This window comes from Chiloscyllium plagiosum, unplaced genomic scaffold (assembly GCF_037043375.1).
Source record: "Chiloscyllium plagiosum isolate Xiang-an unplaced genomic scaffold, Cpla_swu_hap1 HiC_scaffold_39, whole genome shotgun sequence".
Taxonomy (NCBI): domain Eukaryota; kingdom Metazoa; phylum Chordata; class Chondrichthyes; order Orectolobiformes; family Hemiscylliidae; genus Chiloscyllium; species Chiloscyllium plagiosum.
The window spans coordinates 44,002,093-44,027,274 of NW_028270177.1; the positions used below are offsets into that span (position 1 = coordinate 44,002,093).

At 43.6% G+C, this 25,182-nt stretch overlaps 1 protein-coding gene across 1 annotated transcript in view; it reads right to left on the minus strand.

Moving 5' to 3' along the window:
• Positions 1 to 20,614, minus strand: part of LOC148138673 (uncharacterized) — a 190,133-nt gene extending 169,519 nt beyond the window's left edge. Inside the window, exons 1-3 of the mRNA XM_087981226.1 lie at positions 20,557 to 20,614; positions 19,228 to 19,638; positions 16,991 to 17,049 (exon numbers count right to left, since the gene is read on the minus strand). Of these exons, the coding sequence (XP_087837352.1) occupies positions 16,991 to 17,049; positions 19,228 to 19,638; positions 20,557 to 20,614 (528 nt within the window). The remainder of the gene's footprint in view (positions 1 to 16,990; positions 17,050 to 19,227; positions 19,639 to 20,556) is intronic.
• Positions 20,615 to 25,182: the final 4,568 nt, after the last annotated feature.

Below are 25,182 nucleotides of genomic sequence, written 5' to 3' on the forward strand. Positions count from 1 at the left end.
AGTGTGGGGGTAAATGTAACACTCATATGAAATGAAACTGCAGATTGCCAGAAATACAATGGGAAAATAAATGATAACGCAGAGAAAATTTAAAAATGCTAACAGTAATTGAATAAAGTCAAGATAGTTCCAGAGAATTATGGGCCTGCGCTGAGGGTGACCACACCTCGGGAGAGGGGCGAGGTTGAGGAAGCAGACCCACATGGTAACCTCTGTCAGTGTGGAAATTGAACCTTCATTGTTGGTCTCTCTCTGCATCAGAACAGCCATCCAGCTAACTGAGTGGGAGACAATGAAACAACTATAGACAGAAATAATCAAAGACAAAGGACAACAGAAATTTTGGTAACAATAAGGAAGCTACATTCACGTAATGCTTAAATTAACAGTTGAAACCAAAAAATGCTCTCTACTAAAAGTTATATTTTTTGATGCGACAATATTTAGAATGATTTGGAGATGTCGGTGTTGGACTGGGGGTGTACAAAGTTAAAAATCACACAACACCAGGATATAGTCCCATAGGTTTAATTGGAAGCACACTGGTTTTCGGAGCGACGCTCCTTCATCGGGTGACTATCACCTGATGAAGGAGCGGCGCTCCGAAAGCTAGTGTGCTTCCAATTAAACCTGTTGGACTATAACCTGGTGTTGTGTGATTTTTAACAATAGTTAGATGTTGTCTTTGGCTGAATACAATAAGATGAGACAAGTGAAAAAACTAGAATTACTAACTGTGATTGGATAGAGTTAACCATAAAATAAGTGGATATTTTTGATTGGTCTAAGTAAAGTATGCTTAGGATTACATAAAAGTGTAAAGCTGAAGGAATATGTTGTTTAACAAATCCATCCTCACGACAAATTGCTTCCGAACACATGCTTGAAGAAAACAGTTGCAAAAAGCATCCGAGTGTAGTCTGGCCATTGGCAGAAAACCAGGAGGTGGAATCAGATAGCCATGATTGTATCAAATGGTGAAACAGATATTCAGGGCTAAATGGTCTCATAGCTTTAACTGTATATGATTGTCTTTGTGTATTGCATGAATATGTCCTTCCCCTTACAACTGGAGGACTAACATTTTCCAAAATCTGAAAATTGTTCAGAACATTATCTGGTCCATTCTGTAAATGACATGATCCAGAAAATACTAGAAATGGCATTCTCGAGAACAATCCACAACTGAGATTCTCTGTAACATTTTATAACTGACTTATTACAGAGATGAAAAGAGTTATTTCATTTTCTCAGAGTGTTGTGAGTCTTTAGAACTCTCTTGCCCAGAAAGTAGAATTATTGAGTATTTTTGAGGTACAGACAAATAGATAGATCCACGAATGACAGAATGAATCACCAAGAGGGAAGGAATGTAGAGGTCAGGACACAATTAGATCAGTCATAATCAAATTAAGGGTTGAATGGCTAACTGGTGTACATTAATGTTTCAAAGTATCATCAGGCAGTTAAAGGGGTGAATACATTTTCCCTGCATTAACATTTCTTCAATACAGAGAATCGACTGAAATTTAGATCAAAAGACAGAAATTTCCAAAATCTGTATGTCTTCAAGGATCTGGAGAGAATCTTTCAGGATGGCAATGTTTTCACATGGTAAAGAAGTGACCTCTGTCTGCTATCGAGTGATTGGTGCATGGGAATGTTCTAGAATTCATCTGTTCTTATGAACGTGTGTCTGTTTGGGGAGGGAGGGTTTCTTGCGTTTTATATTCCATTTTTGTAATTCAGAACTTGCAAATCGTTAATTTAGCTCCAATTATTCCAGTAAATCTCTGAACACAATGACTTATCTAAAAATCTTACTAGGTCGTCAACACAACTTGTAATGTTGTCTCCAGGCTGTTGTATAATTTGTTTGACTTCTTTCCCCACAGTTAACGTAGTGACGATCTATGTCCTGCTTTATAAAGATTGTGGATTGTCTCCATGTGTCAGTCGTTACCTGGGGGCCATAGCAGTGGCAGATCTACTGGTCGTTATCCTTGACCTGATAATGCGACACATTCCAATTCTTTATTATAAACAGTTTAACTTCCTGAAGTCCATTCTCCTATGTAATATCCACGCTGTGCTGCTTTATGCAGCCACTGACTGTTCTGTCTGGTTCACCGTCACTTTCACCTTTGATCGATTTGTGGCCATTTTTGCCAGAAGCTGAAAAGTAAATATTGCAGTGAGAAAACGGCAGCTGTGGTTCTGGGAGCAGTGACTGTGCTGAGCTGTTTAAAGAACATTTTGTGGTATTTTATGCTCACAGCTCGGTATTGGCTGCAGAACCTCCCCTGGTTTTGTGATGTAACAATCAATGTTTATTATTCTCGTGTCTGGGTCACAGTCGAGTTCCTCCATCACATTATAACTCCAGCTCTCTCATTTCTTCTAATTCTGCTGCTTAATGTTTTCACCGTCAGACATATTTTAGTGACCAGCAGAGCCCGCAGGAGACTCCGGGCTCCCACCAATGGGGGCAGTCAGTGTGATACAGAAATGCAAAATCGAAAAATATCCATCATTTTACTGTTTGTGATCTCGGCCAATTTCATCCTGTTATGGTCAACTTTAATGTTGTTTTCCATATGGTACCGGATGTCTAATATTGGGTATAACTCGATGTATCTAGATTGGTTTGTAGAGGAATTGGGCTTCATGCTGCAGCTCCTCAGTTGCTGCACAAACACTGCGATTTATGCTGTGACTCAGACTAAATTCAGAGGGCAGCTGAAGAATGTGCTGAAATATCCCTTTACCAAAATCCATCAATCAGTCAAATTCATTCGTTAGTCTATCCATTTAGGATTTTCTCATTATAATTCAATCTTTCAGCAATGAAGCAGCCTGTCGCTATGGTAACAGACTGAGGGCCGTACTGGATTTCATGTCTTATCCCACAGGGGGTTACATGGACACATTTCAATGTTTCTCTCAACTCAAGGGCCTATAAGAAAAGGTACCATTCCACTGACTCTATCCACAACCTGAATTTGTAAATCATAAAAATATTCATAAATACATGTGATGAACCTTTTCCTTTGACAAGGTTAGATTGTCCTTGGCTTTTTCCAGAGAGGTTTGGAACAACCTAAGGTTCCATCAAGTCTGAAGTTTAAAATGGTTCACTGGGGCCCTTTTGTTTATATTTAACAGATCATGCTTCAAGCCAAAAGCTTTCAAGTCTTTTAAAAAATAACTGGTATAATCAAGGGGGCATGGCCAGCTCTTTATGTAATTCTGTAATGGCAGCACAGTGGTTCAGAGGTTAGCACTGCAGCCTCACAGCGATTCCGGCTTCGATCGACTGTCTGGCGTTTGCACATTCTCCCAGTGTCTGCATGGATTTCTTCCGGGTGCTCCGGTTTCCTCCCACAGCCCAAAGATGTGCAGGTCAGGTGAGTTGACCATGCTAAATTGCCCATAGTGTTAGGTGCATTAGTCAGATGGAAATGAGTCTGGGTGGGTTACTCTTCAGAGGGTCAGTGTGGACTTGTTGGGCCAAAGGGCCTGTTTCCACACTGTAGGGAATCTAATCTAATCTAATCTTTAGCTGCACAGGTCAGTTCAGTTCAGGGGTTAGTTGAGTCAGTCACAGTTGAAACTGGAAGCTCTCTCCCTCTTTCTGCGCTCTGACTTTGTAACCTGTAAGCTGTTTGTGTTATTTTTGCTCTTCCTACTAAGGCATGTGTTTATTGGAGCAGTTGCATGTATTTTTGCAACAGCATCATTAAGTCAGGATGGTCTGTCGGGTTCTGGATAAGTTATCCAGTATTCTATTTTCTGTTCTTTGTGATTCATTCTGTAATTTTGGAATTAAATTCTGTTTCTTTCAAACTTGGCATTTGGACCTGCTGATTCACCCCAGGAATGTCCACTATACACTTTGCTATTTGTTTTAGCTAAGTTATGATCTGGGCTAGAAAAATGTTTTAAGGAGTCGGGCCTGGTCCATAATATACTCACCAAACAGCACAGCTAACTATACTTTACTTGTCTTTGTGTTAAAGAAGCTGAACTGGAGAGAGATAGACTCTTCCCCCAAGTCCTGTCCTCAGGGCAGAGAAGAAGATTGGGATGAATTGGGTTAAAGCACTCTATCCTTGCTTTCAAATTAGAGTTTTCCACTCTGACCTGTCTTTGATAGAATTCATCCATCCTCTTTTTCTTTTCTCTCTCTCTCTCTCCATTTCTCCCATTAACTCTCATAATGTCCTCCTCTCTCCCTCCTCCTGTTAATTTCTCTCCCTCTTTCATTGTCCATCCCTCCAACATTCGTCCTTGATTCTCTCTCCCTCTTGCACACTGTCTCCCTCCCAGTCACGCTGTCTCTCACCCAGTTACTTTTGTTGCAGGGAAACTAGATTGCAAATAGGTTCGCAGTTCTCCCTCTCTCGGACTCCTTCTCTTTCCCGGTTTCCCCACACTCCCTGTCATCCACTCTCACTCACTCCCTCTCTGTTCCCCTTTCCTCCTTGTTCAATTCCCCCTCTCTCTTTCTGCCCAGTCAACAGTCCTCCTCTCCCTGTTCCCTCCCCTTCTCTGTCTCTCTCTGTCTCTCTTTCTCTCGGTCTCTCTTTCTCCCTGTGTCACCCTCTCTCCCTCTCTCTCTTTCCCTGTCCCCACTCACTGTCTATCCCTCCTCTCTATCTCCATTTTTCCACTCTCTCCCTGCCATCCTTTGCTTCTCTCTCCATTGTCCCCATCTCTCTTTCATCCTGTCCCAGTCTTCCTCTCTCTGCCTGTGCACCCCAGTCTCACCCTCCCTCTGTCTCTCCCTTCCCCCTCGATCCCTGCTCCCTCCTCTTTTTGTCACCCCATCCTTATCTCTCTCCCTGTCACCCTCTCTCTCTCTCTGTTCCTCTCTCCCTCCCAGTGACCCCTCTCTCCCTGTCCCTTCCTCGCTCTCCCTGTCCCACTGCTCTCTCCCTGCCCCTCTCTCGATCTCTCTCTCTATCTCCCTGTGCCCCATCTCTCTCCCCGTCACCTTTTGCTCCCTGTGTCACCCATCTCTCTCTCTCTCCCACATCCTAAATCTTTGTCTCCCTGTTGCATTTCCTCTCTCTCTCTCTCATCCTGCTGCCACTCTCTCTTTGTCTATCCCTGATCCCTACCCACTCTCATCCTCCCTCCATCTCTCTCTGTATCTTGCTATCTATCCCCCTCTCTTTCTTCCTGCATCTCTCTCTCTCTGACTGAATGTCCCTTAGAACCTTTCTGTCCCACTCTATTCCCTTCTGCCCCTTTGTCCCTCTCACTATCTCTCCCCGTGTCTCTCTCTCTCTCTCTCTCTCTCTCTCTCTTTCTCTCTGTCTCCGACACTCTCTCCTTATTCCTTTCCCACCCTTTATCTCTCTCCCTCCCTCCCTGTTATCTCAGAGTGGACAGGGAAATGCAATCAGAAGTGGGCAAGGAGTTGCCCCCACTATTCTCTCCCTTCCCCCCTTTTTCACTCTCTCTCCCAATACATCTCATTCTTTCTCTCTTCCCCTTTCCGCCTCTGTCCCTCCCTTTGTCTCATTCTCTCCCTGTCCCCCTCGCTCTCTTCCTTTCTCTCTCTCTATCTCCCAGTATGCACCCCACTCTCTCGGTTCCCCCTAACTCTCTCTCTCCCTGTTCACCCCCTCTCTTGCTTTGTCCATCCTTCTATCCCTCGCCCCTCTGCGCGCTGTTCACCCCTCTCCCTCTGTCACTCCCCTCTCTGTCATGCCCTCTCTGCTCCCACTCACTCCCCCATCCACCCCTCTCCATCTCCCATTCTCCATGTCCATCCCTCTCCCTCTATCTCTCTCCCTGTCCACACCATCCCTCTATCACTGTTCATCTCTCCCTCTGTCACTCTCACTGCCACCTCTCACGCTGTGTCCCTCTCACTGATTCTCTTTCTCTCTGCCCATCTATTTCTGTACCTCTGTCTCTCTCTTTAACCTTTCTCTCTCTCTGCCCCTTACTCTTCATCTCCCTGTCCCTCTTTGTCTTTCTCCCTGTTTGAGTACCTCTGTCTCTCTGTGTCTCTGTCCCTCTGTCTCTCTGCTCCCCCATTCACTCTTCGTTCCCCACTCTCACTCTCTGATCCCCCTCCCTACCTCTGTCATCCTCATTCACTCTCTATACCTCTTTATCTCCGTACACCTCTCATTCTATGTCCCTTTCTCTCTGTCACCAACTTTATCTCAGCCCCTGTCTCTGCCTGTCACCTCTCTCTCTGTCCCGTTCTGTTTCACACTCTCTATCTGTCCCTGCTGTCTCTCTTTCCCACTCCCCCTCTCTGCCCTGCCCTTTATGTTCCCTCACTCCCTCAATCCTTCTTTCTGTCACCTGTGCTCTGTCTCTCTCTCTCTGTCAATGTCCCTCACACTCTCTCTCTCCCTCTCTCTGTCCCCGTCTGTCTCTCTCTCCCTTGCTGTCTTAGTCTGTAACTCTCTCTCCTTCTGTCCCCCTCTCTGTTTATCTGGCTCTCTCCCTATATCACATCCCCCCTCTCTCTATCACTCCGCCTCTCTCTCTCTCTCTCTCTTTCTTAATGTCCCTCTTGGTCTCACTATCCTTCTCTCTGTTCATCAGTCTCTCCCACAGTCCCTCTTTATCTCCCCCTCACTCGCTTCATCTGTCTATCTCTTTCTCTCTCTCGCTCTCTCTCTCTCTCTCCCCCCTTGTCCTTCTCTCACTGTTCCTCACTCTGTATCAGCCCCGTCTGTTCCCTTTTCTTCATGCCCCCCCTCACTCTGTCTCTCTCTTCCTGATGCTCTCACTGTTTTTTCTCTCTCTCTCTGCACTGCTCTCTGTATCCGTCTCTCTCTGTTAGCCTCTGTCTCTCGGTCCTCCATCCCTTCTTCACTCTCTCTGTCCCTCTGTTTCTCTGTTCTTTTCTTCTTTGTCCCTCTCTTTCTCTGTCCACCTCACTGTGTCCCTCTTTTGATGTCCCTTTCTCTCTCTATCCGTCTATCTTCCTCTTAGTGTTACTCTCTCTCTTTCTCTCATATACTCTCTTTTTCTCTCTCTCTCTCTCTCTGGATGTTTCTCCATCCTCTGTCCTCACACACAACCCCCCCACCCCCCGTCCCTCACTCTCCCTGTCTCTTACTATCTTTCTCTTTCTGTCACACTCTCTCTCTGACCTTCTCTCTATTTGTCATCACTCTGTGCGTCTCCCTCTCACTCTGTTCTTCTTGCTCTGTGTGTCCCTATCTCTCTCCCTTTCCCTCTACCTCTGACCCTGTGTCACTCTCTCTCTTCCTCTCACTGTCCATCTCCCTCAATCTCTCTTTCTCTCTGTCCGCTTTACTGTTCCACCCTCCCTCTTTCGCTCTGACCCCCACCCAGTGCCCCATGCTCTCCCTCACTGTTCCTTGCTCTTTTCTTCTGTCACTCCCTCTGTCTTTCTCAGTCCATTTATCTTTCGCTCGATCCAACCACTCTTTGTTTACTTCTCTCTCTTTCTCTCTGTTCTCCTGTCACATTCCCTGTCCCTCTCTCTCTGTATCTTTCCTTCTGTCTCACTGACCCTCTCTCTCACTCTCCTTCTAACAATTTCTCTCCCGTTCTCTCACTGACTCTCTCTCACTTTCTCTCTTTCTTTCACACACACACAGCCCCTCTCTCCTTCTCCTTAACATCCCTCTTTCTCTCTCACACATACACACTGCCCTGCTGTCTCCCTCTTGCTATTCCCCTGTCTGTCTCTCCCTGTCTGTCTCCCTCTATCCCTGTCCCTCTCCTTCTCTCACTGTGCCTCTCTCTCTATTAGTGCAATCTTCTCTCTCACTGTCCCTCCCACCCCCTCTCACATGCATACTCTCCTCTCACTTTCTCTCACCGTACCCCTCTCTCTCGTTGTCACCCATTCTCTGTCTCATTGTTGCTCTCTCAAACACTCAGCCTACTTTCCGTCTCTTTCGCTGTCAATCTGTCTCACCATCACTATCTTCTCACTCTCTCTCCTACTGTCCATTTTCTAAATACTCCCTCAACCCTCCTTTCTCAATCTGTCTCCCTCCTTCTTTAGGGGTGATAGGTATAGGACAGATGTTAGGGGTAGATTCTTTACTCAGCGAGTCGTGAGTTCATGGAATGCCCTGCCAGTAGCAGTGGTGGACTCTCCCTCTTTATGGGCATTTAAACGGGCATTGGATAGGCATATGGAGGATAGTGGGCTAGTGTAGGTTAGGTGGGCTTGGATCGGTGCAACATCGAGGGCCAAAGGGCCTGTACTGCGCTGTATTTTTCTATGTTCTATGTTCTGTCAGACTCTGTCTGTCTCTGTCACTCACTCAGTATCCCTCTTTTGCTCTTTATCTCTATCTCAATGTCCTGTGCCCCCTCTACCTTTCGCACTCACTGTCTACCTCTCACTCACTGTCCCTTTCTCTCTCACACTGTTCCTCTGGTCTTAAGTCTCTTATTGTCTACCTCCCTTTCATTGTTCCCTGGTCTCTCTTTCTCTCACTCACACTCTCTTTTACTCTCTCTCTCTCACTCTCTCTCTCACTGTTACCTATTCTCTCTTGGTCACAGCCCTCTCTCAATCTCTGTCTCTGTCCCACTTTCTGTTTCTGTTTTTTCTCTCCCTCACTCACTCTTCCTCTCTCCCTGTCTGTGTGTCTGTCTCTCCCTCTCACATTGTTCTTTGCTATCTCTTTCACTCTCTACGTCTCTCTCACACTGCATGTCTCTCAATCTCTTCCTCCCTGCCCTTCACTCAGTCTCTTGCTTTTTCTATCACACTCTGTCGCTCTCTGCCCCTTTCTCAACTAGTTAGGAAGCTGGAAGAACACTTAAAGCTAGGCAGCATCAGGAGGTGGAGAAGTCGACATTTTGGGTATTACCCTTCTTCAAGACTGGGGGTATGTGTGCGGGGAGCTGCAGATAAAGGGGGTGGCGGGGACAGGGTGTGAGGTGGGGATAGGTGGAGACAGGTAGTGGGTATGACCTGGTTGGTCAGTGGGAGGAATGAATCCGGTTGGTGGCACGGAGCAGGGGAAGGGAGGGGGAGGGGCTGAGAAAGGAGTCAGGGGATGGGGAAAGAGGTTATTTGAAATTGGAGAACACAATGTTGAAGGTGAGGCTACACCCTTTGCCACTCTCTCATCTCCGTCCAAGGTCCCAAACAGTCATGCCAGATGAGACAGATTCACTTGCCTCTCCTCCAACCTAGTTTACTGTAACAGATACCCCGATGTGGTATTTTCTACATAGTGGAGAACGAAGGTAAACTTTGGGAATGGTTCACCAAGCATCACAGGCCGACCAGACCTCCCAGTCAGGGCCCATTTTAATTCCCCCCAACCACTCGCTTTCTGACATAGAACATAGAACATAGAACAATACAGCACAGAACAAGCCCTTCGGCCCACGATGTTGTGCCGAACATTTGTCTTAGCTTAAGCACCCATCCATGACCATCCTTGGCCTCCTTGGCCACAATGATCCACAGTGCAAATTAAAGGAAAACATCTTCTGCCTGGGCACCCCACAGCCTGGAGGACTCAACATTGAGTTCTACAATTTCAAAAAAGCTTCTTCCCCATCTCCCGACTTCCTTCCCAGCTCCTCCCACTGTCCCTTCCACTAGTCCCTGCCACCAACCGGATTCATTCCACCCATTGACCAACCAGGTCGTACCCTCTACCTGTCCTCACCCTATCCTCACTTCACCACCCTACCCCCACCATCCTCGTTATCTGTAGATCCCTCCACACTCACCCCGAGTGCTGAAGATGGGTTACACCCAAAACGTTGACTTTTTCACCTGCTGATGCTGCCTGGCTTGCTGTATTCTTCCAGCCTCCTGTTGTCTATGTTGGATTCCAACAGCTGCAGTTTTGTCTGCCCCTCTCAATCAGTGTCTCTCTTTCCCTCTCTATCTGTCTCAATGTCCTGCTCTGTCTCTCTCTCTCTCTCTCACTATGCACACCTCTGTCTCTCACAGTCCTTCTCTCAAATTCTCTCTTGCTATCCCTCTTCCTCTTTCTTATTTACTGTCTCCCTCCTCTCTCATTGTTCTCCTTTCTTTCTCACTGTCCGTCAGCCATTCTGTCTCTCTTTCACACACTATCCCTCTTTCATTCTCTCTCTGAATATCCCTCACCCTCTCTCGCTCTCACTGATGGTCCATCTCTCTCTTTCTCTCTCTCTCTATTTCACAGGCCTCCATTCTCACCCATTCTCCTCTGCCCATCTCTCAAACTCATTTTCTGTCCTACTCACTGTCTGTCTCTTTGTCACACTCTCGCACTATCTCTCTCACACTCTCCCTCTAATTATCTGTTTGTCCCTCATTCCTCCCTGACTGAATCACCCTTTCACACACACACACACACTCTGCCTCTCTTTGAGTCTCATTCTCTGTCAAGCTTTCTTGATCTGTGTGTGTGTCGCAGATCCACTCACACTCACTTTCTCACTGCGTCCTTCACTCTCTCACCCCCATCAATCCCTCTCCATCTCTCCCTCACTATCCTTCTCATTTTGTCTCTCTCTCAGTCCCCCTCTCAACGTATATTTCTATTCTTCTATAATTGTCTCACTGACCCACTCTCCTTAACTCTCGCACTATCCACCTCTGTCTCTGTCTCTTTGTTCATCTCCCTCTCTCTCACATCGCTCATCTCTCTCTCTCACACACACACACTGCTCCTCTATGTCTCACTATCACTCTCACTCTGAATGCCCCTCACTCTCTACCCCTCGCCAATTGTCTCTTCCCCTTTCTTCTCCTACTGTCCCTTGTTTTCTCTCTCTTTCTCTCTCTCACACACAGTCATCTATTTTCTCTCCCATAACCCCTCTCCTAGTCTCTCTCCTGTCCAACATTCTGTCTTTGTAAGTCCCTGTCTCTCTCACACTCTCTCATATTGCCCACTCTCCTTCTCTCTCACCGTCCCTCAATGGCCCTCTTCCACTCTCTCTATGTTTGTCTCTATATGTCTCTCTCCCTCTCAGACTGTCCCTGGCCCTCTCATACTCACTGGCCCACTTCTCTCTCTCTGTCCCTCTATCTCTCTCTTTCTCAATGTCGCTCACTCTCTCTCACTGACTGCCCCTCTCACTTTATCCCTCTCTCTCTCTCTGTCCCTCTCGCTCTACCTCCATCTCTATCACGGTACCCCTTACTCTCTTTCTCACTGTCACTCTCTCATTCACTCTCTCACTGTCCTATCTCTTTAACTATTTCACGGACCCTTTTTCTCTTTCTCTCCCACTGCCCCTCATTCTCTTTCTCTCACTGCACTATACCTCTTTCGCTTTCCCCCTCTACTGTACCTCTTTCTCTCTTTCCTTTCTCTCACTATTTCTTTCTCTCAACATTGCTCTCTCATCCTCTCTTTCACTATCCTCTCTGCTTAACTGTCTCACCGTTCCTCTCTCTTTATCACTACCCCTCTCACTCTTCCCTGTATCTTTCTCTCTCTGAATGTCCCTCACTTTCTCCCTGTCTCACTTTCTCTAAAACTACTGTCTATATCTCTCACTGACACCCCTCTCTCTGTCTGTCCGTCCCTCTTTCTTTCACTCTGACTGCTCTCTCACTCACTCACTCTCCACCCTCACTGTCTCTGCGTAGCTTTCACTGTTCTTCTCTCACAATCCTCCTCTGTCTCTTACTGTCATAGAGTCATAGATGTACAGCAAGGAAACAGACCCTTCGGTTCAACCTGTCCATGCTGACCAGATATCCCAACCCAATCTAGTCCCACCTACCAGCACCCGGCCCATATCTCTCCAAACCCTTCCTATTCATATACCCATCCAAATGTCTCTTAAATGTTGCAATTGCACCAGCCTCCACCACAACTTCTGGCAGTTCATTCCATACATGTGCCACCCTCTGCATGAAAAGGTTGCCCCTTAGGTCTCTTTTGTATCTTTCCCCTCTCACCCTAAACCTATGCCCTCTAGTTCTGGACTCCTCGACCCCAGGGAAAAGACTTTGTCTATTTATCCTACCCATGCCCCTCATAATTTTGTAAACCTCTATAAGGTCACCCTTCAGCCTCCGACGCTCCAGGGAAAACAGCCCCAGCTTGTTCAGCCTCTCCCTGTAGCTTAGACCCTCCAAACCTGGCAGCATCCTTGTAAATCTTTTCTGAACCCTTTCAAGTTTCACAACATCTTTCCGATAGGAAGGAGACCAGAATTGCACGCAATATTCCAACAGTGGCCGAACCAATGTCCTATAAAGCCGCAACATGACCTCCCAACTCCTGTACTCAATACTCTGACCAATAAAGGAAAGCATACCAAACACCTTCTTCACTATCCTATCTACCTGCGACTCCACTTTCAAGGAACTATGAACCTGCACTCCAAGGTCTCTTTGTTTTGCAACACTCCCTCGGACCTTATACACTTAATGGTAAGTCCTTCCAAGATTTGCTTTCCCAAAATGCAGCATCTCACAATTATCTGAATTAAACTCCATCTGCCACTTCTCAGCCCATTGGCCCATCTGGTCCAGATCCTGTTGTAATCTGAGGTAACCTTCTTTGCTGTCCACTACACCTCCAATTTTGATGTCATCTGCAAACTTACTAACTGTACTTCTTATGCTCGCATCCAAATCATTTATGTAAATGACAAAAAGTAGAGGGCCCAGCACCGATCCTTGTGGCACTCCACTGGTCACAGGCCTCCAGTCTGAAAAACAATCCTCCACCACCCTCTGTCTATCTTTGAGCCAGTTCTGTATCCAAATGTCTAGTTCTCCCTGTATTCCATGATATCTAACCTTGCTAAATCAGTCTCCCATGGGGAACCTTGTCGAACGCCTTACTGAAGTCCATATAGATCACATCTACTACTCTGCCCTCATCAATCTTCTTTGTTACTTCTTCAAAAAACTCAATCAAGTTTGTGAGGCATGATGTCCCATGCACAAAGCATTATTGACTATCCCTAATCCGTTCTTGCCTTTCCAAATACATGTACATCCTGTCCCTCAGGGTTCCCTCCAACAACTTGCCCACCACCGAGGTCAGGCTCACCGGTCTATAGTTCCCTGACGTGTCTTTACCGCCCTTCTTAAACAGTGGCACCACGTTAGCCAACCTCCAGTCTGCCGGCACCCCACCTGTGACTATCGATGAAACAAACTTCTCAGCAAGAGGCCCAGCAATCACTTCTCTAGCTTCCCACAGAGTTCTTGGGTACACCTGATCAGGTCCTGGGGATTTATCCACCTTTAACCGTTTCAAGACATCCAGCACTTCCTCCTCTGTAATCTGGACATTTTGCAAGGTGTCACCATCTATTTCCCTACAGTCTATATCTTTCATATCCTTTTCCACAGTAAATACTGATGCAAAATGCTCATTTAGTATCTCCCCCATTTTCTGTGGCTCCACACAAAGGCCGCCATGCTGATCTTTGAGGGGCCCTATTCTCTCCTGAGTTTCCCTTTTGTCCTTAATATATTTGTAAAACCCCTTTGGATTCTCCTTAATTCTATTTGCCAACGCTATCCCATGTCCTCGTTTAGCCCTCCTGATTTCCCTCTTAAGTACACTCCTACTTTCTTTATACTCTTCTAAGGATTCACTCGATCTATCCTGTCTACCTGACATATGCTTCCTTCTTTTTCTTAACCAAACCCTCAATTTCTTTAGTCATCCAGCATTCCCTTTACCTACCAGCCTTCCCTTTCACCCTGACAGGAATATACTTTCTCTGGATTCTTGTTATCTCATTTCTGAAGGCTTCCCATTTTCCAGCTGTCCCTTTACCTGCAAACATCTGCCACCAGTCAGCTTTTGAAAGTTCTTGCCTAATACCATCAAAATTGGCCTTTCTCCAATTTAGAACTTCAACTTTTATATCCATCCAGATGCCTTTTAAACGTTGTAATTGTACAAGCCTCGGGGGACTTACCAACAGTAGCAAGTCTTGCAGAAATGCTTTCCAAGCTTGACTCGAAGATCGATGCTTTCATCGTCGAATCCAGAAACCGTTGGGAGTCGCTCTCGGCCGCGCTGCAGAAGCACGACCGTGAAATTGAAGAAATTCAACACCGAGTCGGAGGGGCGGAGCTAAAGGCCGCGACCTCGGAGACAACCGCTCAATTGGCAATAATCGAGGTCGCCAAAAAAATATTCGTTTGCTGGGCCTTCCTGAACAGGAAGAGGAAGGCCAGCTTATAGCATTCCTGGAGCAGTGGCTGCCACAACTTTTAAATCTGCAAGCTGGATCAGGCAGGTAAGGGTGGAATGGGCCTACCGGGTTGCAACACGCGGGCCTGGCTCGAACCAGCGCCCACGCCCGGTCCTGTTCCGGCTGCAGAGCTACAGGGAGAGGCAGATACTCCTAGAAGCCTCTAGAAATCTCGGAAAAGATCCCCAAGCTATGATCTACAAATATCATTCCACGTTTCTATAGAGATTTCTAGTCCCAAATCCAGATCCCATGTTTTAAGCAGATAATCCATATCTCCCGATCCTTCATCATGTAGTAAATGATAAATAATACTGACGGAAGAAACCCCCACTGGTCGTAGAACACTACATTCTCTATCTTCATGTAGCAGTGCTTAACTCGTTAATTCACTGTCTCGAGCCTAATGCAGTCATTCAATGAAACAAACTGCATTCATTCATTCATTCAATAAATACAACTTCAATCGTAAGTTCAATGAATGGAAAGTTATTTATGGATTGAATGAAACAAACTTAAATCCTACATTAAAGGAATCAAACTGCACTCATTATTTACTAAAGCAACCTGCATTCATTCTTTCATTCATTGTTTCAAACTTGCATTCACTGAAACAAACTGTACGTGTTAATTCAATGAGTAAAGCTTATCTTGTTAATTCAATATCTCGAGCTCAAGGCATTCATTCAAAGAAACAAAGTACATTCATTCATTCATTCATTTATTCAATCAAACCGCAATCGTACATTCAATAAATCAAACGTTTTCATTGATTTAAAGAAACAAACTTAACACAGTCATTCATTGAGTTCAACTGCATTCATCCAATGAATCAAACTGCACTCAATGATTCAATGAAACAACCTGCGAGTGTTACTTCATGTAGCAGAGCTTATCTCGTTAATTCAATGTCTCGAGCCTAATGCAGTCATTCAATGAAACAAACTGCATTCATTCATTGAATGAATAAAACTTCAATCGTACGTTCAATGAAGGAAACGTTACTCATTGATTCAATAAAACACACTGCAAGTGGTAATTCAATGAGTAGAAATTGTCCAATTCATTCAATTTATCATGCTTAACTCATTCCTTCATCGACTGAAAACTGAATTAATTCATTCTTGAATCAAACTACAAAGAATCGATCTAGAAATCATGCATTAAAGAATCAAACGTTATTTATGGATTCAATGAAACAAACGAAAATCATGCATCAAGGGAATAAAACTGCCCTCGTTTATTTACTAAAGGAAACTGCATTCATTCATTCATTCATTCAGTGTATCAATCTGCGCTCATGCATTCAGTAAAAGAGACTGCACATTATTTCAATGAGCTTATCTCATTAATTCAATTTCTTCATCTTACGGTATTCAATCAAAGATTCATTCATTCATTCAAGGTGTTGTCCTTTATTTACTAAAACAAACTGCATCCCTTCATTCATTGTTTCAAACTGCACTCATACATGCACTGAAAGAAAATGGAACAATTATTCTAAGCAAGAGCTTGGCATAGTCAACACACTGATATCCAATTATAAATGAGAACTGACCCTGCACAACTCCATCTTCGCATCATCTCCTGTTACTTAACATTATGTATTTTAATTTAGCAACACCTTAAGTCATTTAATAGTCACGCTAACAAACAAATGATTCAAAGAGGGAAATTTCAAATTCCAGTACTTGCACTTACTGGAAGCTAGTTATAAGAAATAGAGCCCTTCTGTTTTGTATAAAAGGACACAAACACACATTAGACCTGTTCCAAGTTAAAATAAGCCACAGACACTTTCGAGAGTCATAGAGATGTATAGCATGGAACCTGACCCTTCGGTCCAACTCACCCATGCCGACCTAATCTAGTCTCATTTGTCAACATTTGGCCCATATCCCTCCGAACCCTTTCTATTCATATATCCATCCAGATGCCTTTTAAACGTTGTAATTGTACAAGCCTCCACAACTCACTCCATACACACACCACCCTTTGCATGAAAAAGTTCCCCATCACATGCCTTTTAAAATTTTTCCCCTCTCACCCTAAACCTATGCCCTCTAGTTCTGGACTTCTACACCCTAGAGAAAAGACCTTGTCTACTTAACCTATCCATAGCCCTCATGATTTTATAAACCTCTATAAAGGTCACTCTACAGCCTCCTACACTCCAATGAAAAAAAGGTTCAGTCTTTCCAGTCTATATTCATATCTCAAACCCTCCTGACAAAGCAATCCTCTGGTAAATCTTTCCCAAACACTAATTTAATAATGGAACGGGGCAACCAGAACTGTACACAGAACTCAAGAAGAGGCCTTACCAACATCCTGAGTAACCTCAATATGACATCCCAACTCCTGTACTCAAAGATCTGAGCAAGGAAAATAAGCGTACTAAACGTCTACCCGTTACACAAATTTCAAAGAATCACGTACCCCTACCTCCATTCTACAAAATTACTGAGGGGCCTACCATTAATCATACAAGTCTGCCCTTGTTTGCATTACCAAAATACAATCTCTTACATTTATCTAAATGAAACTCCATCGGCTAATCCTCGGTCCTAGCAGCAGACACCAGCATTTTGAAATCAACAAACAGATAACTATAATTCAAGGCTACAAGTTGTTAAGCATAGAATAGTGCTTGAACTATGAGTGTGCTATTATACATTTATAATGAATTACTACACCAGTCAGAATTTTGATGTGACATATTTAATTTACTGTGATTATCTCCAAAACGAAATTAGAAGTGACAATAAGCTTCTAATAGTTACTGGCAGAGAGCAACAAGGTCAGTTACATTATAGAGTACATAACAAAAACTCACGCATAATTGCACTTTGACAATGATCGAAGTACATCCTGGCTCAGTCCATTCCAATGGCCCTGCAAAATAAATATTTTAGCATTAACACTTTTCAATCATTTGCTCCTATAATTTCAGACCCCAGAGACCAATTAAACCTTTCCTACAAGGAGGGGCTGTTAATTAACTCCAAACAGCATCATTTAGATTAGATTAGATTAGATTACAGTGTGGAAACAGGCCCTTCGGCCCAACAAGTCCACACTGACCCGCCGAAGCGAAACCCACCCATACCCCTACATTTACCCCTTATCTAACACTACGGGCAATTTAGCATGGCCAATTCACCTGACCCTGCACATCTTTGTGACTGTGGGAGGAAACCGGAGCACCTGGAGGAAACCCACGCAGACACGGGGAGAACGTGCAAACTCCACACAGTCAGTCGCCTGAGGCGGGAATTGAACCCAGGTCTCTGGCGCTGTGAGGCAGCAGTGCTAACCACTGTGCCACCGTGCTTCTTGCACAACTCGAGAGCAAAGGTAAAACTATTACTTAAGATCTTTGTCAACTCAAAGTCACAATACAGTTACTCTTTTGTTTATCCCAATTCTAACATCCCTCTCCAAAATAAGAAAGAAACCAAATGACTCCTCAAAAACATAGATGACAGAAGAGAATGGAGTGGCTGACTATGCCATAGACAAGACACTGGTAGAGTGCACAAGTCACAACAGATGACACTTGAGAGTTCAAAGGCTGTTTAAATGTTAAATTTATATTCCCTAGATTTCACTCTGCCACATAAGGAGCTCCTACAGCCAGAGTGAGACTGTCAGTCTGGAATAATTGCCTCACTGTGTGCATTTTTTTTCTTTAATATGACAACAAGGATCAGGATGAATCTACTCAAACTGACTTTGGATCTGAACAGTTAGTTGAGAGATTTATCACTTCAAGTCAGATTAAATTTAATACTAGCTTTAATCAAGGATGTTGCATCAGACACAAAAGTAGAGATTGCTGGGAAAGCTCAGGCAAGTCTAGCAGCATCTGTGCAGAGAAATCAAGAGTTCTCGTTTCCATTCGAGTGACCTTTCCTCAGAACCTTCCTCAAGGATGTTCCATCAGATTAAAAAAAATCACACAACACCAGGTTATAGTCCAACAGGTTTAATTGGAAGCACACGAGCTTTCGGAGCGACGCTCCTTCGTCAGGTGATTGTAGAGGGCTCGATCGTAACACAGAATTTATAGCAAAAATTTGCAGTGTGATGTAACTGAAATTATACGTTGAAAAATTGATTGCCTTCAATCAATTTTTCAACGTATAATTTCAGTTACATCACACTGCAAATTTTTGCTATAAATTCTGTGTTACGATCGAGCCCTCTACAATCACCTGATGAAGGAGCGTCGCTCCGAAAGCTCGTGTGCTTCCAATTAAACCTGTTGGACTAAAACCTGGTGTTGTGTGATCTTTAACTTTGTACACCCCAGTCCAACACAGGCATCTCCAAATCATCAGATTATGGCCGATTCACACTTTACTTACAGTTTATTGGGGGTAGGGTGGCAGCGGGGGGGGGGGGGGGGAGAGAGAGATTCCCACTCTACTGTGTAAAGTACCTTCATGATTTCACACAAATATCCTAAAACTAATATTTTTCCGTGCTCTCGATTTCCCAGAGAAAGTCGTGTCGATCCTATCAAAGCATCGTCTCTGTCAATCACCAACCTTCTATATTCAAGGGCATAAACGACAAATTTGAGGAACCGCTCCCCACTCACAATGTGACCCTCGATGTTTGGCTGGTTCTGCTTAAAGGGGAAGGGGGAGACAGGGAAAGCGCTCGGGTTTAATCCAGGCCCCAGGATCAATGGTTGGTGGGGATCCACGTGCGAAGGTGAAATCGCCCGGAAACGAGGAGGTTGGCCCGGGGGTAAGAGGGGCAGAGCTGTCTCACGTCTCCGGGGTTCAGAGAACGGCCAGGCTGAGAGAGGTGTGTTGAAGGTCAGGGGTCGTGAAAGAGAAAAAACGGAGAAAAAGGAGATAAATAAAAGATGAAGAGGAGAGGGGAAGAGAAAAAAAAGATAGAGGGTCCGGATCGGATGGGAGTGAGGGGGATGGAGAGAGACAGAGGCCTAGGCCCAGAGTCAAGTCTCGGCGTCGCCCCCTCTCTCCTGCGCCCCGGCATCCCTCCCCAGGGTGTACCTTCTTCCCTCTCCCCCTCTCGCCGACTGCCTTTCACACTTACCGAGCCGGCGGTGGCCGAGCGCACCAGGTACAACATGGCGGTGGCGGCGGTTGCTAGGGCTGTCCGTGTGGAATGAAGGTCCGGGCGACTCCGGCCGACAGTGTGAGGGCGAAGGCGGGTCCGCGCGGGAATCGGCTCCGGAGGGAACGTGGGGGGGGTGGGGTGTTGTCGTCGGGCTCGCGCTCTGGGCAGGCGCGGCGGCTCGAGCAGCTTCTGGAAGATTCCGGCGGCCGCACGTGCTCAGTGCCGGGTGGGGGCGGTCAGGGAAGGACCGGCTGCAGTGCCCTCCCCTCCGGCTCTCACCGACAGCGCGCTTCTTTCCTCGTCCCCTCGGTGTCGAACACGAAGCGGGCCCTCGGGCAGGCGAAACGACTGAAAACGGCGCGGGATTCGAGGGAAGCGAACGTTGTGCTCGGTATGTTCAATTCTTTTTTTTTTAAAAAAAATATTTGTCAGACAGGCGCCGGATGGGCGGCTCTGGGTCCTTGCGCATAAAGGTGACAGGACGTCAGAGCATTGCAGGGAATGTCATCAGGCGCCACCTGGGGGTCAAAGGTTACTACTTAGGGGTCAGAGGTCAACCATCAGGAGGTCAGAGTACTACAGGGAGTATTATCAAGCACCACTTAGGGGTCAGAGGTCAACATCAAGAGATCAGTGTATCACAGGGAGTTTCATCATAAACCACCTGAGGGTCAGTGATCAGTATCAGGTGGTTAAAGTATTGCAGGGAGCTTCTTCAGGCACCACCTGAAGTTCAGAGGTCAGCCACAGGAAGTCAGATTATTGCAGGAAGTTTCATCAGGGCAGCACCAGAGGTTCAGATGTTACCACCTGGGGATTAGAGGTCAGCAAGAAACAGCATCTAGGGGTCAGGTATCAGGAAATCAGAGTTTTGCAGGGACTTTCACCAGGTAGTGTCTAGGGGTGGGGGGAGTCAGGGGTCAGCACCAGCAACATCTGGGGACTAGAGGTCAGCATCAGGAGGTGAGATTGTACCAGGGAATTTCATCAGGTAGCACCAGAGAGTCAGAGGTCAGCACCAAGAGGGCACGGGTAGGTACCAGAAGCATCTGGGGTTGAGAGGTCAGCAGCTGGGGGCGTCAAAGATCTGCATCACTTTTGCTATGTACACAAATGCATTTACGTCCATTCCAAGGCTGGATACACCCAAAAGATGAACCTGTCTTGAGTTTACACACAGGTCAGACATCAGCTTTGTTTTTACTTGGAGACTGCCCTCATTCTTCACCATTTTAAAGTTGAAATAAATTATTGTCACTTAATGTGACTCTTTCCTTTCGGTTCATCCTCACATCAGATTCAGACGATTCTGGTTCAAATCCCGCACCATGACGAAAACACAGAAATCTGAGCTGGCACTCATGTTCATGTTACAGTGTTACAGTGCTATGTTTCAGATGAACTGCGAAATCAAGCCTGCAAAATATTCCTCCATGTGTATAATAAAAGACCCATGGCTCTACATCAAAAACACCGCAGTCATCTGGAGGTCAAGGTATTGCAGGGAGTATCTCCAATCATTATCATAGAACATAGAATATTACAGCGCAGTATGAGCCCTTTGACCCTTGATGTTGCATTGACTTGTGAAACCAATCTAAACGCCATCTAACCTACATTATTGAGGAGAAAGTGAGGTCTGCAGATGCTGGAGATCAGAGCTGAAAGTGTGTTGCTGGAAAAGCGCAGCGCGTCAGGCAGCATCCAGGGAACAGGAGAATCGACGTTTCTCCTGTTCCCTGGATGCTGCCTGACCTGCTGCGCTTTTCCAGCAACACATTTTCAGCTACATTATTCCATTATCAATCATATGCCTATCCAATGACCACTTAAATGCCCTTCATGTTGGCAAGTCCACTACTGTTGCAGAAAGGGCATTCCACGCCCATACTCCTCTCTCTGAGTGAAGAATCTACCTCTGACATCTGTCCTATATCTATCATTCCTCAATTTAAAGCAATGTCCCCTCGTGCTAGCCATCACCATCAGAGGAAAAAGGCTCTCACTGTTCACCCTATCTAATCCTCTGATCATCTTGTATGTCTCTATTAGTCACCTCTTTTCCAATAAAAATATCTATTTTAAAAAATTTAACATTTTTACAAGTTTACAAAAATAAACAATACTCTCAAATATAAACATTGATATACAATTAAATCAAATATACAATAGCCAAAATTTAACAAAAGAAGAAAGAAAAAAATTCAAAAAAAAGCAAAACTCAACTATCTACTAATCTAACTAACCAGAGTGTATATTTAAGTCTCTTAAATGCTCGGAATGTGTTAACATCAGATGTAATAAAACCCGTATTCCTCTCCTAAGGGGCCCCGGACCAGCCAGGTTTGTAATCTCAATTAAATAAAAGCCCTTGTTAGGATAGTCGAGATATCTGTATTTATGTAATTCAAGAAGGGTTCCCATATTTTATAAAATAATTCGGTCTTTCGGTGCACCATATTTGTAAGGAAGTCAAGTGAAATACAGTCTATAATTGATCTGTGCCAATTTGAAAGTCCAGGGGGGCCCTCAGCCACCCAGTTCACCAAAATATTTTTCCTTGCACAGAAAGAAAGAATACAAAATAGTCTCTTCCCTGACATGTCCAGGGAGGGAAGGTTTGAAAACCCAAAAGGAGAGATACAGGGTCCACTTTAATTTCCGTTCCTAGAATTTCTGTCAGGGTACTTGCTACTTTAGTCCAATATCTACGGATGTTATGACAGGTCCATAGGTAATGTACAACAGTGCCCACCTCTATTTTACATTTGGGCCATGTTGGAGATGCTCCTGCCTTAAATTTTGCCAATCGAACCGGTACTGTATGGGCCCTATGAAGTATCTTCAGCTGGATAGCTTGGGTTCTGTTACAGATTGTAATTCTCCTAGCGTTTTCCCAAATATCATTCCACGTTTCTATAGAGATTTCTAGTCCCAAATCCAGATCCCATGTTTTAAGCAGATTATCCATATCTCCCGATCCTTCATCATGTAGTAAATGATAAATAATACTGACGGAAGAAACCCCCACTGGTCGTAGAACACTACATTCTCTATCTTCATGTAGCAGTGCTTAACTCGTTAATTCACTGTCTCGAGCCTAATGCAGTCATTCAATGAAACAAACTGCATTCATTCATTCAATAAATACAACTTCAATCGTACGTTCAATGAATGGAAAGTTATTTATGGATTGAATGAAACAAACTTAAATCCTACATTAAAGGAATCAAACTGCACTCATTATTTACTAAAGCAACCTGCATTCATTCTTTCATTCATTGTTTCAAACTGCACTCATACATTCACTGAAACAAACTGTACGTGTTAATTCAATGAGTAAAGCTTATCTTGTTAATTCAATATCTCGAGCTCAAGGCATTCATTCAAAGAAACAAAGTACATTCATTCATTCATTTATTCAATCAAACCGCAATCGTACATTCAATAAATCAATCGTTTTCATTGATTTAAAGAAACAAACTTAACACAGTCATTCATTGAGTTCAACTGCATTCATCCAATGAATCAAACTGCACTCAAAGATTCAATGAAACAACCTGCGAGTGTTACTTCATGTAGCAGAGCTTATCTCGTTAATGCAATGTCTCCAGCCTAATGCAGTCATTCAATGAAACAAACTGCATTCATTCATTCAATAAATAAATCTTCAATCGTACGTTCAATGAATTAAGTTATTTAAGGATTGAATGAAACATTTGTAAATCCTACATTAAAGAAAGCAAACTGCACTCATTTACTTACTAAAACAAACTGCATTCATTCATTCATTCATTGTTTCAAACTGCACTCATACATTCACTGAAACAAACTGTACGTGTTAATTCAATGATTAAAGCTTATCTCGTTAATTCAATATCTCGAGCATAAGGCTTTCATTCAAGGAAACAAAGTACATTCATTCATTCATTTATTCAATCAAACCGCAATCGTACATTCAATAAATCAAACATTTTCATTGATTTAAAGAAACAAACTTAACACAGTCATTCATTGAGTTCAACTGCATTCATCCAATGAATCAAACTGCACTCAAAGATTCAATGAAACAACCTGCGAGTGTTACTTCATGTAGCAGAGCTTATCTCGTTAATGCAATGTCTCCAGCCTAATGCAGTCATTCAATGAAACAAACTGCATTCATTCATTCAATAAATAAATCTTCAATCGTACGTTCAATGAATTAAGTTATTTAAGGATTGAATGAAACATTTGTAAATCCTACATTAAAGAAAGCAAACTGCACTCATTTACTTACTAAAACAAACTGCATTCATTCATTGAATAAATAAAACTTCAATTGTACGTTCAATGAAGGAAACGTTACTCATTGAATAAAACTGCCCTTATTTATTTACTAAAGGAAACTGCATTCATTCATTCATTCAGTGTATCAATCTGTGCTCATGCATTCACTAAAAGAAACTGCACATGTTATTTCAATGTGTAGAGCTTATCTCATTAATTCAATTTCTTCATCTTACGGCATTCAATCCGAGATGCCAACTGCAATCATTCATTCAAATAATCAAACTGCACTCACTGATTCAGTAAACTAACTGCGAGTGCTAATTCAAGCAGTAGAGCTTCTTCAGTTAATTCAATGTCTCCAGCTAAATGAATTCATTCAATGAAACAAACTGCATTCATTCATTCGACAAGTTAAACTTCAATCGTACATTCAATCAATAAAACGTTGCTCATTGATTCAATGACAGAAAAGTAACACGTTCATTTAAGCATTCCAACTGCATTCAGTCAGTGAATCAAACTCTACTCATTGAAACAAACTACAAATGTTATTCATTCATTCAGTGTATCAAACTACACTCATACATTGACTGAAACAAACTGCACATGTTATTTCGATAAGTAGACCTAATCTCATTACTTCAATATCTCCATCTTCAGGCATTCATTCAAAGAAACCAGCTGCAATCATCCATTCAACGAATCAAGCTGTACTCACTGATCCAACGAAAGAAACTGCGAGAGCTAATTCAAGTAGTAGAGCTTCTCTCGTTGATGCAATGTCTCGAGCTTAATGCATTCATTCAAACAAACAAATTGCATTCATTCATTTAACAAATGAAACTTCAATCGTACATGCAATGAATGAAACATTATTTTTGGATTGAATGAAATATTTGTAAATCCTACATTAAAGGAATCAAACTGCACTCATTTACTTACTAAAACAAACTGCATTCATTCATTGTTTCATTGTTTCAAACTGCATTCGCTGATTCAATAAACAAACTGCCAGTGCTAATTCAAGTAATAGAGCTTCCCTCGTTAATTCAATGCATTGATTCAATGAAACAAACTGCATTCATTCATTCAATAAGTGAAACTTCAATCGTACATTCAATAAATGAAACGTTGCTCATTGATTCAATGAAAGAAAAGTAACACGTTCATTTAAGCATCCAACTGCATTCATTCAGTGAATCAAACTCTACTCATTGAAACAAACTGCAAATGTTAACTTAATGAGTAGACCTTCTCTGATTATTTCAATATCTCAAGCTTAACTGATTCATTCAAAGACTGAAACTGCATTAGTTCATTCTTGAATACAACTGCATTCGTTCATTCAATGAATGAACCTTCAATCATGCATCCAATGAATCAAACGTTATTTTTGCATTCAATGAAACAAACGTAAACCATACAGTAAAGAAATCAAAGTGCACTCATTTATTTACTAAACCAAACTGCATTCAGTCATTCATTCAATGTATCAAACTACACTCATACATTGACTGAAACAAACTGCACATGTTATTTCGATAAGTAGACCTAATCTCATTACTTCAATATCTCCATCTTAAGGTATTCATTCAAAGAAATCAGCTGCAATCATTCATTCAACGAATCAAGCTGTACTCACTGATCCAACAAAAGAAA